The 16,002-nt window shown below is 49.6% G+C and overlaps 5 protein-coding genes across 5 annotated transcripts; 3 read left to right on the top strand and 2 right to left on the bottom strand.

Annotated features, from left to right (window-relative positions):
- Window positions 1-46: 46 nt before the first annotated feature.
- Window positions 47-3,126, bottom strand: CDV56_105003 (uncharacterized protein; the record flags this gene model as incomplete). The annotated part of the gene is made up of 5 exons (XM_026758622.1): window positions 47-504; window positions 560-697; window positions 760-1,353; window positions 1,651-2,059; window positions 2,113-3,126. The coding sequence occupies 5 exons, from the start codon at window positions 3,124-3,126 to the stop codon at window positions 47-49; spliced, it is 2,613 nt and encodes an 870-aa protein (XP_026617257.1).
- Window positions 3,127-3,901: 775 nt separating this feature from the next.
- CDV56_105301 (uncharacterized protein) lies at window positions 3,902-5,278 on the bottom strand (the record flags this gene model as incomplete). The annotated part of the gene is made up of 3 exons (XM_026758920.1): window positions 3,902-4,537; window positions 4,599-5,184; window positions 5,235-5,278. 3 exons carry the CDS (start codon window positions 5,276-5,278, stop codon window positions 3,902-3,904), a joined length of 1,266 nt encoding a protein of 421 aa, XP_026617258.1.
- A 2,895-nt stretch (window positions 5,279-8,173) lies between these two features.
- Window positions 8,174-10,138, top strand: CDV56_105638 (putative FAD monooxygenase; the record flags this gene model as incomplete). The annotated part of the gene is made up of 2 exons (XM_026759257.1): window positions 8,174-8,824; window positions 8,891-10,138. The coding sequence occupies 2 exons, from the start codon at window positions 8,174-8,176 to the stop codon at window positions 10,136-10,138; spliced, it is 1,899 nt and encodes a 632-aa protein (XP_026617259.1).
- Window positions 10,139-10,522: 384 nt separating this feature from the next.
- Window positions 10,523-12,510, top strand: CDV56_105808 (uncharacterized protein; the record flags this gene model as incomplete). Its single annotated transcript, XM_026759427.1, has 8 exons — window positions 10,523-10,557; window positions 10,673-10,787; window positions 10,875-11,006; window positions 11,097-11,219; window positions 11,275-11,403; window positions 12,078-12,115; window positions 12,215-12,370; window positions 12,444-12,510. 8 exons carry the CDS (start codon window positions 10,523-10,525, stop codon window positions 12,508-12,510), a joined length of 795 nt encoding a protein of 264 aa, XP_026617260.1.
- Window positions 12,511-14,163: 1,653 nt separating this feature from the next.
- Window positions 14,164-15,858, top strand: CDV56_106061 (TPR domain protein; the record flags this gene model as incomplete). The annotated part of the gene is made up of 1 exon (XM_026759680.1): window positions 14,164-15,858. The coding sequence occupies one exon, from the start codon at window positions 14,164-14,166 to the stop codon at window positions 15,856-15,858; it is 1,695 nt and encodes a 564-aa protein (XP_026617261.1).
- Between the last annotated feature and the right edge of the window lie 144 nt (window positions 15,859-16,002).

Here is a 16,002-nt window from a genome sequence, read left to right on the forward strand (position 1 = left end):
AATCCCTAACGCCAATGCCAGTAACGGAATTATTATCTCTAATCTATCAACCTTTATGTACCTTCCATCCCTTCTTCTTCTCAGCCCTGAATGCAGGCAAGGTCGATTCCCTCCCCTGCTCGCGGGCTATCTCTATGACGATAAAGCGAACAAAATCTGACAAAATCCAGTAACTGCTATGCGCACTCAGCATGTTAAGATACTGAATGTTCAGTGGTCCGCCACCCCCCGAAAGAAAATAATCTATTTGACCATTATCGTTAAGGAGTAACATGCGTTTTTCTGCAATCTCCTCGCGTGTGAAATCATGTGTCTCCATTTCCACATTGGAAGGGAGCTTGGCAATGACGGCAGGACGAGCGGGCGCGGAAGTAGTAGACGTGCTCCAGCGAAAGACACTGCCAAAAGATTGCCAGAAGGAGGCCGAAGAGCCTGGGATTGATGCGACCTTTAGAGAATTGGCAAGGTCAACGTCCACTGCGGCATTGACACCATATGCGATTGCTGATAAGAGTCAATCATCACATTCGACTGCAATAGCAAGTAAGGAGGGTCTTACGGTCTGTAGTATGCATGATGTTGTAGAGATTGTCAACGGCCAAGCAACCATACGTGTCTGGCTCGCCTGCAACACCACGAAGTCGATCTTCGCCTTCGTAGCCGGGCTTATCTCTGCCTCGCCGTGGCAAGAGGTTCGCTGTAATGTTTGTTAGCAGGTGTCCCGTACAACAATCTGTCTAGTCCACAGATCCAGCATACCTCTATTCAAGAGCAGGAAAAAACCGACGGGACTGCCACAAAGGAAAAGATTCTTTGTGTCAAACTCGAAAATATCACTGTGAAGGCTCGTTGTTGCGAAATCAATGTCTGGTAGCTTGGTCGGCTGATGACTGAGAATATCTATAGCCATAGCGCTTCCTAGAGAGTGTGCAATCAAGTGCACCCGACCGTGCTGCTGGAACCCCGGGTTGTTCTTGCACCACAATCGAAATATTCGATTCGCTTCTTTGACAACTGCTTGAATCATCTTAGGCTTGTGATGAGACAAGTAGTAGGGAATGTCGAGCATGACATCACTGATCAATGACCTGACAGCCGGAATTGTCTCTGGTGTGATGTCCTTCAGCGCGAAGTGATTAGCAGTTGGATCATCAGAAACCTCAGACTCGAGGTTGCCATCCGCTAGGGATAGCGTCGATCGCCAATTGACAGGGAGGACCATGATCCCACCATGGTCCGGGCGTACATGGTGCCACACCGGCTCGTTGTTCAGCTCCACGTTGATATTCCTGCGGAAGGCATTGATTGCATGCGTAAAATGGAAGCTTTCCATACGCTCCGATAGCTTCTGACCTATGCCATGGATGACCAACACCAAGTCGGTCGGAGTAGGTCGTGATCCTTCCATTGCACAAGCATAGCAGACTTGTCTACCATCTGTCCTGGACATTGCTCGCGATTGGGTGCGGAGGTAATTTCTTACATCTACAGGACTGGGTTTAGATGGATGTAGCTGTTCCCATGAGCGAAGGCTGAAGCCACGGACCACGGGTATTCCAATATGTCGACCTTTGCGAATCGAACTGAGAGGCCTCCTCCCTCTTGAAACGGAAGGAAGCAAGCTGGGTCTGAGAATTTGAGCATTCCTACCATCGACATATATGACACTGGAATTCAAAAACGGCTTGACGGCTTCAGTATGTGCAGTCGTCCCACCAGCAGCTCGATTTTCGTCGAACGTTAGCGAGTCAGAATCCGGTCCTGCACTTCCTACCAGAGCGCTAGATCCGGGGCGTGAAGTAGTAGGTGTGCTGTAGGATTTCGTATCGGGTTTCGACCACAGTTTGTGCACGATTTTCATTTCCGCGTCAGCTCCATTCTCAACACAGCTGTTGAGTTCATCCTGCCATGTATCTGTCCAGGGTTTCAGATAAATGTACCCATCCTCAAGCTTGTTGGCGAGCTCCGTTTCCACTGGAAGCATGGTGTTCTTGTAAAACCAAGTAGCACGCAGAACATTCGACTCATCATGAAGAGGACTCCAGTATATGGGTTTCATCTACTGAAAAATCAGCGCTGTGAGATCCTGAAATCAGCAAATGAGGGAAATACCACCTTCAGATTCGGCAGCTCCACCAAATGAAGCCGGGAAACACCGACGGGAATCTTCAACTGAGAAGTATCATCTTGATCAGCTGCTCCAGCCTCCGTTATAGGTCCTCCAGACGAGTTCTCTTGTTCAACACTGGCTCTCAGGTCTGACGGCTTCGTCGCAGTGTGATGGGGTTCAGCTTGGAGATCTGAGCTTCCACCCTTTGAGGAGACAGATTCAACTGAGCGACCCAGCGGGCTTTGTGACTGAGCAATAGGAGCTCTAGCAAACGGGGAGCCGCTGATGCTCGCATCGCGAGATGATTTGCCCCGTAGACTTCCACCCTCGAATCCTCCCATTGATGGATTTTCGCTCGTTGAGGGTGCACCTGCAACGCGTTTTGCAGCATTGAGTTGACTACTTAAGGACAGTTCCCTTTTCCTCTGTGTCAGGTTCAAAGGTTGATTGTGATTGTCCAACCCGTTGTCCTGTGCAGAGCCTTGCGATCTTCCCCATGACACGCCGCCACCTGCACCGCCGACTTCATCATGGGATTCTCCTCTGATACTGCGAAATGGCTGCTCATTGGTAGACGGAGCATGGTTATTAGACGGACTTTCATCAATCCCAGTCAGGCTTCCATCTCCACGGCTGCCTGTATGCCTACTCCGCTCCGTTTCACTGACCGATTCCTTCCCAGGTACAGCTATCCCTGTGTTTCTCACGATACTCGGAGGCTTCTTTGACCCGGCCGCCCTCTCCTCCCTTGTTTGTCCAAGATTCCGCCACGCTTCCTCGAGCGCTATGTTGTCCTTGACAGAAAATGGCTGCGGTGGAGCCCGTTCGTTGATCGCATTTTGACCGCTGGACGGCGGAGGCAGTGCGCTCAAGGGATCATCGATCGGTAAAGAAGAGGTGTAGAAAAACTGCGCTCGAACTTTCGGCGGTTCAGATAGACAATACCAAGTGGAAGGGTCAGGGTCGTCGTCAGCCAGAAGACAGGTCGGTCCGTAGGTATGAAGAGGACCAGCCATCGTGTGAGATACCCTTCGCTGCTAGTTTCGTGAGTAGAATTTGTGAGTGAGGTGCAGCAACAGGAGAAGACCTTAAGCAATCATCAAAGAAAGAATCTGCCTGCACTAGAGTTGGAGATTGCCGGTTGATTTCTCAATGCCATAGCATCAAAGCCTATCAATTTCCCATTGGCTGGCGTCGTGTCAACAAGCAAGGGGAATGGGGATCAAGAAAAGCTTCGAGAGAGCTTAATGTCTGCTAGCAACAGGGAAGTTGTCATGATAGATGACAGATCTCATTACAGCGTATTCTCAAACAGAGACAGGAACAATGAAATCGCCTTCTGCGTAAGATGGAAAGCAGTTGATGGATTTGCGAGAGGTCATTTGCTTGTGATCCTTCGCGGGAGCCTATGACGTCGGCCCACGTGCTTTGGCATTTTCTGGGCATTGGCAAAACAAGGAGATTGCAACGTTCGACTATCTACTCATTTTCCTGGAAGACAAGGCAAAGAGGACTTTTCGCTTTGAATATGAACCGGGACAGAGCTCAGATAACTGTACTCCGTAAGGATAGATTGAATTTCTCAAGGCTTCAGTATAAGAGGGTATCGAAGAAAAGCAAGGCCACGCTAAACAGAACCTAGTAACGTACATGCCAACATGAGGTTGGAAAAGAAGAGAAAAGCACAAACGAAGACCTTGAAGAAACAAAGAGCCAACTGTTGATCTGCTCGCCGTGTTGTCCAGCCCATAACTCCACTCACTCAATGACCGGCGCCCTAACAATTTCAGTTTAGTGCCTGAGCCGACTGTTTTCTGTGGGTCTGCCGCTCGAGCCTGAGAAGGTGCTGTTGCTTCGCTCGAGAGGATAGCTCATCTGTCGGCGTTGCCTCATCAAGGCTAATGTGTTCGTCTGAAGCTCTTCGAAAGCAAGTAATGTAGCATCGTGCGCACCGAGCATGTCGAGGAGCTTGTGGATGTCGTGCATGTGTTTCCGAATGGCACTGTCAGGGGCGCAGAAGGTGCGGACACTCATCTCCTTCACCACTGCTTTCCAGTTGTGAAGATTGGAGTGTAGGAGGATGGGGTTGGTCGAACTCTCTCCGTTGAAGCGCAGTGTTCGGATATTAGACAAGATCAGTCGACGCTGTGTGGCCTGATCGAACTGAAATTCAACGACCTGAGGTCTGTTCTTGGAGCCCCAGAAGTTGGTAACTTTCTTGATTGACTCCTCTGAGATACGACCGGTTTCGTATTGTTGGACGAGGAATTTGTTTGCGGTCACACAGATCATAACCTCCATCTCCGAGTACAGTCTGGCCTGAGTAGGAGGGTCCAAAGAGATGGGAACTGCCGACTCAGGAACGATTCTTGGTCGGCGTGGTGCACCAGCGAATGCCTTTGGGTAAGCCTTTGCCATATCCTCAGCCTGTTGATCATATTAGCGAGACTGTACGTGATCAAACCAAAAAGTAACGGTGAGCACTTACAATCTCTCCCACATGATGCTTGATCTTCTTTCCCAAATCTCGGAAGATCTTCGACTTTTGTCTCTTGAGCGGCGCATTGTTGAAGTCGTCGGCGTGGCCGAGCCAGCCATTTGCTCCGAAAAGCTTCTTGTGCGAGGATCTCACTTGTTGAGTCGAGCCGCCGAAGTGATGACGGTCAATCGAATCGAATTCACATATCTCCGCTGCTTCCCTCACAGGCGACAGGGAGTGGTTGTTGTACCCTTCAAGCACAAAAGTGGCTTGCTGACTTGCGGCAAGATCCTCGCCATAGACCCTAACAGAGGGCTTGCGCTGAATCCCTTTATGCAAAGGGACATCGAGCTTTGCGGAAAGGTGAAGACCAGCATAAGGCTCGACGTAGTGCAGTGAGGGAGAAGATGAGATATCAAGAGGAGATGGTGGTGTATCAGTGCTAGCGTGAACTGACTGCAAAGAAGGGGATCTGGACGAACTATCCAGAGAAGAGAGTGTGGTCGCCGTGGTATCAGGAGAGGTGTTCCAGAATGCCCTGTACTGTTCATAGAAGGGATTGAGCTTGGCGATATCCTCATAGGAGAGATGGACACTTCAAACGATTAGCCTCTTTGCAGGTTCAAATGGACAGGAGGATCATACTCTGGGCAAAACATGATGGGAACTTCGTAGGTTTCGTCACTCATTTTGATGAAGCGATTTGAACGACGGGATCGGATTGACGACGTAGTGCTGCTTGATAGCAGAGGCAAGATGATGTGCGTATAGAGGAATTGCAAGAGAAGGCAGATGCGAAGACTCGATATAATTTTCGAGAGAAGATTCTTCGAGGAGAAGAAGATGTAGGGGACTGATATAGTCTTGTGGTAGTTGGCATCTTATTGTCTATTGATAGGGTCATCATTTCATTTGGCTGGATACAATGCTATTGTCTTTGCAATGGATCTATTCAAGACAATCTGCTCAGGCTAAGATGGGTTTGTTTGCTATTTGCTGGTGCCCTATTCTGGAAATTCTGAGGTGAATGAGAGTGGACTCGCAACAATAGCATTTGTCCATTGCCTAAATAGCCTTAGGGAATGCTTATTCGGAGTAAGCTTATAATTTGATTGTTGAATTTTTCTTTCTCTTTTTTTTCTCCGTTCATATTCAACAATTTCTCTCAGCAATAGGACAATTCTATTGTCCCAGTTTGGCTGGACATTCAGCGCTCAGGGCTCATCAATCAACAGGAACACATCACAGAAAAGACCATACGCTCAGAATATTACCCGGTCGCATGGACTAGTGGATGCTCATTTTTTCTCACTTATTGTCAGAACAGGATCGTGACTAGGTAGTCATTGAGGGACGTAGAGAAAATCGTAGTGCGCGATATCCCGAAGATCCAAGATGGTGCCACGAGGCGAGAGATGACTCCTGACTACTTATTCCAGTATCTATGGATATTAGCTAACTGATCTGAAGTATTTAGGTACCATGATGTAGAGCTAGTATAGGAGACAAAGCCATCCTGACCCTTTGCCTTTGAGTAGAGATGAACCATGGGAGCTGTGGAGGAGACATGTATGTTGAAGTTGTTGATGCTCGACATCTTCGCTCTGATGCCCACACATAGTATTTTCTTTACAGTCTATAATGTCTCTAATGTAGTAAATGAGCTGTCACTTGATATTTCATTGTGTAGATCAAGGGACGCTGACTGGGTGGCATAGAAATGGCAGACTGTGCTTCTTCAGCTGCACCCATGGGATCACTGTTGAGTAACTGCTGGGTTCTCACCAACGAGCACACTATTACCAAATGATGCTTACTATAGACCCAACACACACTAATGATTATAGGCCTTGAGTCGCAAAATCTCTACTTGTCTTGTGATTTGTGATCTTGTAAACACCCTAAAGTAGCAGGATGGCGTCTGGAGTTCTTTTGGGAAAAGTGAGTCCGAAGTGAGCTGTGATCATGACTATTCACTACACAACCTAGATGTGTATATATTGTTGCGAGCAAGTATACGAATCTCCCGATGAAGGGAGACCCCAGAATGCGACAACAGACAAGGAGGATGTTACGGATCCAGCAACTGCCACTGGATTAGCCGCGAATCTCCAGCAAGCTAAGCTCCATGCGCCAAAAAGCGCAAAATACCCCGGGAAGCCGAATCCCAGTGCCTGGGGAAGTGACATGACCAGAAAACACGGCTAGAGAGCCGCTAAATGTATGTTAGTACACCATACGGCACCTCGAAGGGGGATGGGCAGTCTTCAGACTCGTTCCCCACAAACGAGGGATGACCAATGGAGTTGAGGGGATCGAATGTGAATATCAGTTCGTGTGTCCGTGTTTGATCGATCTAGTTTTATGGTAATCGAGACGGTATCTCAAGCACGTCCGGGAAATTTGCCGGTTCGCATAGAGCGGCATCTTGGAATCAGACGCAATTGAACTCAAGGTTAACGTAGACTTGTGCATTGGATCGACGAGCCTGCCATATCATGGGATGCATCGAACGGGAATCGATGATCCAATTGTCATTGTCACAACTGACGTCAATCTACGAGGAATAGTACAAGGGAGCAAAGGTGCTCAATGAGGCGGATGTGAAGGTCGGAAAACCCGAGGTTGCCATGCTGTTGCCTCAGGCAGAATCTAAATTCGGATCAAGCGGCTCAGTAGGAACCACCAGTATCGTTCGGCAATCCTGTAAGCAATAAAGTACATTTTGAAGTTTGCATCGAATGGCTGCTGAGCGCTATGGAATGATTTGAAAAGTATACTATTCTTGTGGTTACTCAAACCCTAGGTATGATATACCATATGCTAAGGTTCAAGTTGGTAGTATAGTAGGTATCGAGTTAACTTTGGACACCGGAAATCCTCCTGAGCACTAGGGCCAACAGATATTGAAGAAGCCAATCTGATTCGAGATCAGCTGATAAGGTGTAGATTTTATTCTTCAAAGCCCGAGCAACTCATACGTCGTAGCTAATGGAAAGATCCGCCCAAAAGTCCCGGCGATGCTGCCGAGCGTGCGAGTCACGTGGGTCTCTCCACTTGCCGACCTGCTAGCCGCTGCCAGCTCCAGAGGCCCGGAATGGACAACGGCATTCCTCCATTAGTCACCAGTCTCACGGCCTCCCCGCAGACCCAGCTCCCATCCCACGCCCGCACGTCCCGCAATCTCCAATTACAGCGAGTCTCTCTACTGCTGAACCAAACCTGCCTGTGCGTTGCAGCTTAGGGTTGCTTAAGAGCCACATCCCTGGCTTGCTCTCCACGATCCAGCCGAATCTGAATGCCGTTGTGGCCCTCCGTTGCATGCCTGAATCACAGCTCAACCGGCCCGCTACCCCAGCTGCCTCGAATTATATATGAGCGCCGCCTACCCTGTTGGAAATGGCTTATTTTACTTCTCTGTGTCTTTTCTATCTCCTCTCCTTAGATCCAAGATTACTTTTATACGGGTGATGCTGTGGTGTTGATTGTTGTCTATATACATACCCATTGCTTGATTTCGTCATTCGCGGACCCTGCCGATCTTCCTCTTCCCCGCGAAAGGATATTAACATCAATCGACCAAGATGACACACAGCCAAGAGAAATATGACATTGTCATCGTGGGCGCCGGCCCTGTTGGTATCCTGCTGTCTCTCTGCATGTCCCGCTGGGGCTACAAAGTGAAGCACATCGACAACCGCCCGGTGCCTACTGCAACTGGCCGCGCCGATGGTATTCAGCCTCGCTCAACTGAGATTCTCCGGAACCTGGGTCTGAAGCGTCAGATTATGGCTTACAAGCCAGCTAAGGTGTACGATGTCGCTTTCTGGGATCCTCTTCCCGAAGGCAAGGGTATCCACCGCACCGGAAGCTGGCCCAGCTGCCCTCGATTCATTGACACAAGATACCCTTTCACTACCCTCGTCCACCAGGGCAAGATCGAGAGAGTCTTCATTGACGAGATCGAGAAGGCTGGCACAAGAATTGAGAGACCCTGGACTATCATCGGATTCAAGAACGATGGCGCGGACAAGACCTATCCCGTCGAAGTGTCGCTCAAGAGCATTGATACAAACGTCATCGAGACTGTTCGCACCAAGTACCTCTTCAGTGGTGAGGGCGCTCGCAGTTTTGTCAGAGAGCAGCTCGGCATCAAGATCCACCACAAGGATCCCATCTCTTATGTGTGGGGTGTCATGGACGGTGTTGTGAGAACGAACTTCCCTGACATTGAGGTAAGGATAGCCCGTTCACCCAATAGCAGGAAAATGGCCTGATTTATTAATTCGTTTTTATAATAGACCAAGTGCACCATCCACTCAGATGCCGGATCTATCATGGTAATCCCCCGTGAGGACAACATGGTCCGTCTCTATGTCCAGATCGCCTCTTCCTCGGATCCCGACTTCAACCCAAGAAAGACCGCCACTGCCGAGGAAGTTCAGGAGACGGCAAAGAAGATTCTCAAGCCATACACTTTGGAGTGGGACCGCGTCGAGTGGTACTCTGTTTACCCCATCGGTCAGGGCATCTCCGAGAAATATACACTGGACGAGCGTATCTTCATGGGAGGCGATGCCTGCCACACCCACAGCCCTAAGGCTGGTCAGGGTATGAACACAGCGTTTCACGATGCACTAAACATGGCCTGGAAGCTCCATGCCGTCGAATCTGGATTGGCCGACCGTTCCATTTTGAGCACCTACGAAAGCGAGCGCAAGGACATTGCTGAGACCCTGCTGAACTTCGACAACAAGTATGCCGCCCTCTTCTCCAAGCGTCGCCCAACCGCCGGTGAGGTTGGATCTGCAAGCCACACCCAGGCCGTCGCTGGTGGTGAGGAGGATGAGTTTGTCAAGACCTTCAAGTCTTCCTGCGAATTCACCTCTGGATACGGCGTGGCTTACAAGCCCAACGTTTTCAACTGGGATCCAAGCCATCCCGCTCAGTCGCCTCTGTTCAACATCCCTGGCGTTAAGCTGACTCCTGGCCGTGCCTTCACTCCCACCACTGTGACCCGTTTGGCGGATGCCAACTTTGTGCACCTCGAGCAGGAAATTCCTGCAAACGGAGCATTCCGCATCTTCGTCTTTGCCGGCAAACAGGCAAACACCAAGAAGGCGATCACGGACTTTGGTGCCAACCTTGAAAAGGAGCGGTCATTCCTGTCTTCCTACCGCCGCATCGATGAGATCTCTTTCTTTGAGCGCCATCTGCCTCACTCCAAGCTGTTCTCTATCTGCCTGATCTACGCTGCCCAGAAGAACGAGGTTGATGTGGAGGCCATCCCTCAGGTCCTCCGCGATTACCACCACCACATCTACGCCGATGACATTCCCGACGTGCGGGTGCCTCTCGCCAAGTTTGCTGCCCATGAGAAGCTTGGCTTCGACCCCGGGAAGGGTGGTGTTGTTGTCACTCGTCCCGACAGCCACGTTGCCTGCACTGTGCAATTGGTGGAGGGCAGCGGCACTGTTGATGCTCTCAACGCCTACTTCAACTCTTTCTCCACAAAACCTCTTGGCCAGGACCAGCAATGCCATCTGTGAGAAGTTTATTGGTTGCAATGACTGTGTATATTGAATTTTGATGTGTCCATTGTCGTTTCCTTTCGGTCTCGTGATTCGTTCTGGGCGAGCGATAACGAGCTTGCATTACTGGCGTTGATATCCATGCAATACACTTTTCTTTTCACTTTTCAATAGAAGATAGCCAAAATAAAGCTTTCAAGTTAAGAGGTGAGAATTTCTGCAGTGGATGCATGTAGGTGGTCGATATTATCAGTAGTGGACCGAAGACGATAGAATTTCTGGAACTACATCACCCTCACCAATCACCCCGCACAGAACAAACCCACCTAAGACTTCTTCTGCCTTCGCGTTTCTTTCTTGCTTCTTTTAGAAGAGGCTGATCAGAGTCAAAATCAGACCAAAATGCTTTCACTTCTCCTCTCTGCTGAGCTTACAGGGTAAGATAACACAAACAGGTTATAAACCTTCATACTTCCCTCAATTTGCCTCCCTCTGCCTATATCAGTTCCCCCGCACGCCTCAATCATGACAGTAGCTCATCACTGAGTCTAGGGTCACCGACCTTCGGCCCAAGGACACGGAGGAAGAGCCATACTTCTACACCTTCAAGGTACAATGCACTTCTTGCCGCGAGGTGCATCCGAACTGGGTCAGCTTTAATCGCTTTGTAAGTTTGCATAACGCCTGACACGCCTCTTCTCCTCGGTTACAAACAAAGCAGTTGTGTGCACTGTACTAACAGCTACTGATGCAGGAGCAACATGAGATTCCTGGAAGTCGGGGCGAGGCCAACTTTGTGTGGAAATGCAAGCTTTGCCAGGTTGGTCTCTTCCTAGCAATCATGTGCTCGGCCCGCCTTTTTCGAGCCGTCTCCTTTGTTCTTGCGGTCGGTTGTGCGAGACCCAAGGAGATAATGAGATATGGAATGTAGACAATCTTTCGACAAGGCTGTTCAGCTAACCACTTTTGAAAACAGAAAACCCATTCCGCTTCGATCGTCAACGGTCCGCATACCTATGAGGGGGATGAAAAGCGCAAGGGCCGCAAAGTAATCGAGATCGACTGCCGTGGACTGGAGTTCACGGAGTTCAAGCCTGATGTAAGTTTATCATCATTTTCAGAGCCGGGCCAGACTTCTGACAATGCATGCGCAGGGAGAGTGGGAGGCAAAGGGCATTGAATCATCCACGCCTTTTACTGGTATAGATCTGTCCGAGGGTGAATGGTATGATTATGACGAGAAAGCCGGTGAGGAGGTTTCCATCAAGGAAATCAGCTGGGAGGTGGGAAGAGGTTGAAGTGTTGAGCCAACGACTTTACGACTGAGGGCATTCTTTCTGTAGCATTCTAAGTCAGTGTCTTCAGCTCGTTTTTGCCTTTCTACTCTATGTTTGTTGCGTCGTCAAATGCGTTTCTTGTGTGAATGACTGCGACGGACACATTATTCTCGGAAAAATCCATTCGAGGATTCGATCTAATGAGGATAATGCACCGACTATATCAAAATCAATTCGGCTGAAGGTAATCAGCTTGTTTTTTTTTTTTTTTTTTTCCTTTCATTTGTCTGCTTCTGTTTTGTTCAAAAGATGTTCTTAAGGCGGTGACGCAGCTCGCCGTTTGATTGGCTGAGAGCAGCCTCCAGCAGCATCACATTTTCGCGGTCTGGGAACCTCGAATGGGCGTATGCGGTGGTAGCTCTGACCACTTCAATTCAACACGCGACCAGTGCAGCACTTTCTTCAATTCGGAAATCCGCTCTTTCAGCTGATCGACTAAGACTCATTACACATTATACATACTGTACCCTTTTGAGGACCTCCCTGTGTCGTACATCCTCGGATTCCTGGTGAATCAATCACAAGGCGCTTCACATCACAACGATGAGTGTTCGTTCCTCCTACATTTGCTCCAAATTTCTGGATTCCACTTGTTGACTATGTGCTGTCGCATACTGCAGTTTCAACCAGTTAACCCCCGGCCCTTTCTGCAAGCTCGGTACGCCTACTCAACTTACCCAGTTCCCGTCCGATTGCGTCTTTTTTCTCTATCCAGAACGAATGAATGAAACCATCATTTTCTAATACAGCATTTTAGGGTCGGCACCGAGCTCATCATCCGTCTCAAGTGGGGCCAGACAGAGTACAAGGGCAAGTTGGAAAGCATCGATTCGTACATGAACGTCCTCCTGAGGGATACGGAGGAATTCATCGATGGAAAGAACACGGGTACACTTGGTCTTGTGCTGATTCGGTACGTTTCGGATTGTCTGGCTGCTTAAAGCGCTCGGGATCTTTCCTGACATGTCCTGACTGACACCAACTAGGTGTAACAACATTCTCTGGATGGGATCGGCAGACAGTGTTGAGATGACGGATCTGGGACTGCGATAGAGAAGAGAAGGTGTCAACTGGGCGTCATTTATGGAATTCCGACTGAGGACGAGGATACCTATACCGACGGAATCGCTCCTGATACGAGGCAAATGTCGCAGAAACGAGGAAGGGCTATACACCATTCGATTACCAGGTCTACGGCAAGCCTCGGTCTCTTGTTTGTTCTCTGTGTTCTCTGGTACAAGGCGTTTTCACCACGGCTTTTGAATGTGATTTGCAGTTTAGGCTGCGGAGAACGAGAGAGACCTAACGTGTGATATATTAGACATTGGCTTGCTCTTGTCTTTTCCTTCTCTTATGTATGGTAATGCCACCATATCATCGTACGGATAATGCGAAGCCTCTTGGACATCTCTCTGATATGTTTCAGCTGCACTTTCGATTGTAAGTGATGGACGGATGATAAATTCACTTCATGATTGAAAGCCCATGATGCCAACGGCGTTGTAGCTGCGGATCGGGCTGGCTATTCGGGCTGAAAGTGATAGACGGTGGTGATGTGTCCACAGTTGATACTTAACCAACGCAACAACGTGCACCCGACCAACACCGAGTGAAAATGACTTGACTCATCTCGACCCGAGCTTCCAATTGTCCATAACCAAGGTTAGGTTTCCTGAGTACTTTTGAGATGCGTAACACAACCTATTCCTTTCAACTATGTCTATTGACTCGGATCATCGAGTGCCTCCACCAACTATCTCGCACCTTCCATCGGTCGTTCGTCGACAAATCTACAAGCATCTCATACCAGAGGAGGAATCCGAAATGGCCTAAAGACTCCGTATGCACGGCGCCAAAAGACCTGGTGCTTGTCACCCAGAGTAACAGGATTGTCGCAGTTTGCCTCTCACATCTTCCAATGTCTACACTGAGCTGTCTTTGGTTGTCTACTTTACGAAACATTCATCAATGAACATTGGTATAGATATACGTTACAAGGATTGCAGGGTTTGACATCCATTTTCATCCAGTTTTGTCAAATTGGCGTGGCTATCAATGTCCGCACCTTTGATAGGGATGGAAGTGGTGCAAGCAAAGCTAGGACTACCGACAAGATTATTCGCAATACCTGTCTGAGTGCTGGAATTGATCCTTTACTCCTGACCTCCTTAGGCAGCGACACACGCCATGGGATGGGTTCTTGATTTGTACGAACAGGTTCTCTTGTTGCCGCTGCCGGCTGGAGTACGGCAACACTTCCTTCAGTGCATCACGAGCTTTGAAAGTGGAACCTCACCGATGGTCATAGCATGTCTCCTCGACATCGGCGTATACTTTCTGTATTATCAGGGTGTCTAACGGCGCAATCATTCGCAGCGTGTCGGAGGGATTTCTTGACGACTCATGGAAAATCCACACAGTCGAACTGCATCATGACATGCTCAAACTATTGGCATGGACAGCAAGAACGAGCCTTCGAAACTATTCTGTCAGAATCTATGCCATGATGAACGCATATCGAGAGCAGCCAGGAAGTTGAGTTGATGCTGGTTTATACCACTTGGATCATGAGATGTTTATCCCGCTCGAGTTACCCCACTTCATCACGAACTCGTTTATCGACACCTTCTCTTGGAGAATGTCTTCATCAAGGAAAAAATCCTTCTAAATCTGTATGGTAAAGGGTATTTAAAGCCACACCCAATCATGATGAGCAAACAACATGAACGATCATCAGATGCCTCTACGGAGCCCTACTATAACCTCGGATCATTTCACCGACGCGTGAGCACCGTCAATCATCAGGCTCAGCGATGGTTCGATCGCGGCCTCATCTGGACATACGCCTTCAACCATGAAGAAGCAGTCCATTGTTTCCAGAAATCCATCACAATTGACCACAAGTGTGCCATGTCTTACTGGGGCCTCGCTTACGCCCTTGGTCCGAACTACAACAAACCATGGCAGTTCTTCGATCAGCAGGAGCTCGAATCGACAGTCCAGCGCACTCGCAGGGCTGCAGAAGATGCGAAGGCCAATGCAAAAACAGCGTCACCGGTCGAGGCGGCTCTGATTGCTGCCCTGCAGTATCGGTACCCGCATGACCGGCCGGCAGGGGACTGCTCATCCTGGAACCAGGGCTACGCAGATGCCATGGAAGTGGTATATAAACAGCACCCAGATGACCTAGACGTCGCGGTGCTGTATGCAGATGCCTTGATGAACCTTACGCCGTGGGCGCTCTGGGATATAAAGACTGGGCAACCTGCGCCTAACGCACGTACTTTAGACATAAAAACTGTCCTCGACCGTGCGCTGGCACAGAAGGGAGGACTCTCGCATCCAGGTCTGCTGCATTTGTATATCCACTTGATGGAGATGTCAGGATCCCCGGAGACCGCATTGACGGCCGCCGACCACCTGCGGGGTCTCGTACCTGACGCAGGGCATTTGAACCATATGCCTACGCATTTGGACATTCTCTGTGGCGATTATCGTCGAGCAGTTGCCTCCAACTCAGAAGCTATCCGGGCGGACGAGAAGTTCCTCGCTCGTGCAGGTCCCGTCAACTTTTATACCCTCTATCGGTCTCATGATTATCATTTCCGAATCTACGCGGCCATGTTCGCCGGACAGTCGAGGGTGGCCTTGGACACGGCAGCGGAGCTGGAGGCCTCAATTCCCGAAGAACTCTTACGAATCGAGTCGCCCCCGATGGCTGACTGGCTCGAGGGCTTCCTCGCGGTGAAAGTGCACGTGCTTATCCGATTCGGGCGCTGGGAGGATATCCTTGCTCTGGAACTGCCACAGGACCAGGATCTCTACTGCGTGACTACGGCAATGGTTTACTACGCCAAAGGCGTAGCATATGCTGCTCTCGGACAAGTAGACGAAGCGGACAAGGAGCGGGCAAGATTCCTCAAGACTCTCGACCGTGTCCCTCCCAGCCGGATGCTGTTCAATAACAAATGTCTTGATATACTGGCCATCGCGGATGCCATGCTCGATGGGGAGATCGAATACCGCCGCGGAAACATCGACGCTGCCTTCAGTCACCTGCAACGGTCCATCGCCCTGGATGATGGCCTTCCCTATGACGAGCCATGGGGCTGGATGCAGCCAACCCGGCATGCCTATGGCGCTCTCTTGCTCGAGCAGGGACAAGTAGAGAAGGCCGCAGCAGTGTACAGTGCTGATCTGGGGATGGACGATACTTTGCCGCGGGCCCTGCAGCATCCGAACAACGTGTGGTCGTTACATGGGTATCATGAGTGTTTGACGAAGCTGGGACGTTCGACAGAGGCAAGGATCATCCAGCAGCAATTAAAACTCGCTGCAGCGACAGCAGATGTGCCGATTCGGTCTTCGTGCTTTTGCCGGCGGGATGAGTGCTGTACATAGTCTTCAAAGCACTCCTTGTAGCACCTGTCCCATATCCCTCTTCCACTGGACAGCATAATAATAAAAATTCGAGGAAACGCTGATTGACCAATAATCGCCAAGTTCTAGATTTGCTCTGTCGATCACGGATATCGATTTCCAGAC

The sequence above is a fragment of the Aspergillus thermomutatus genome, assembly GCF_002237265.1.
Source record: "Aspergillus thermomutatus strain HMR AF 39 chromosome Unknown NODE_26, whole genome shotgun sequence".
NCBI lineage: Eukaryota > Fungi > Ascomycota > Eurotiomycetes > Eurotiales > Aspergillaceae > Aspergillus > Aspergillus thermomutatus.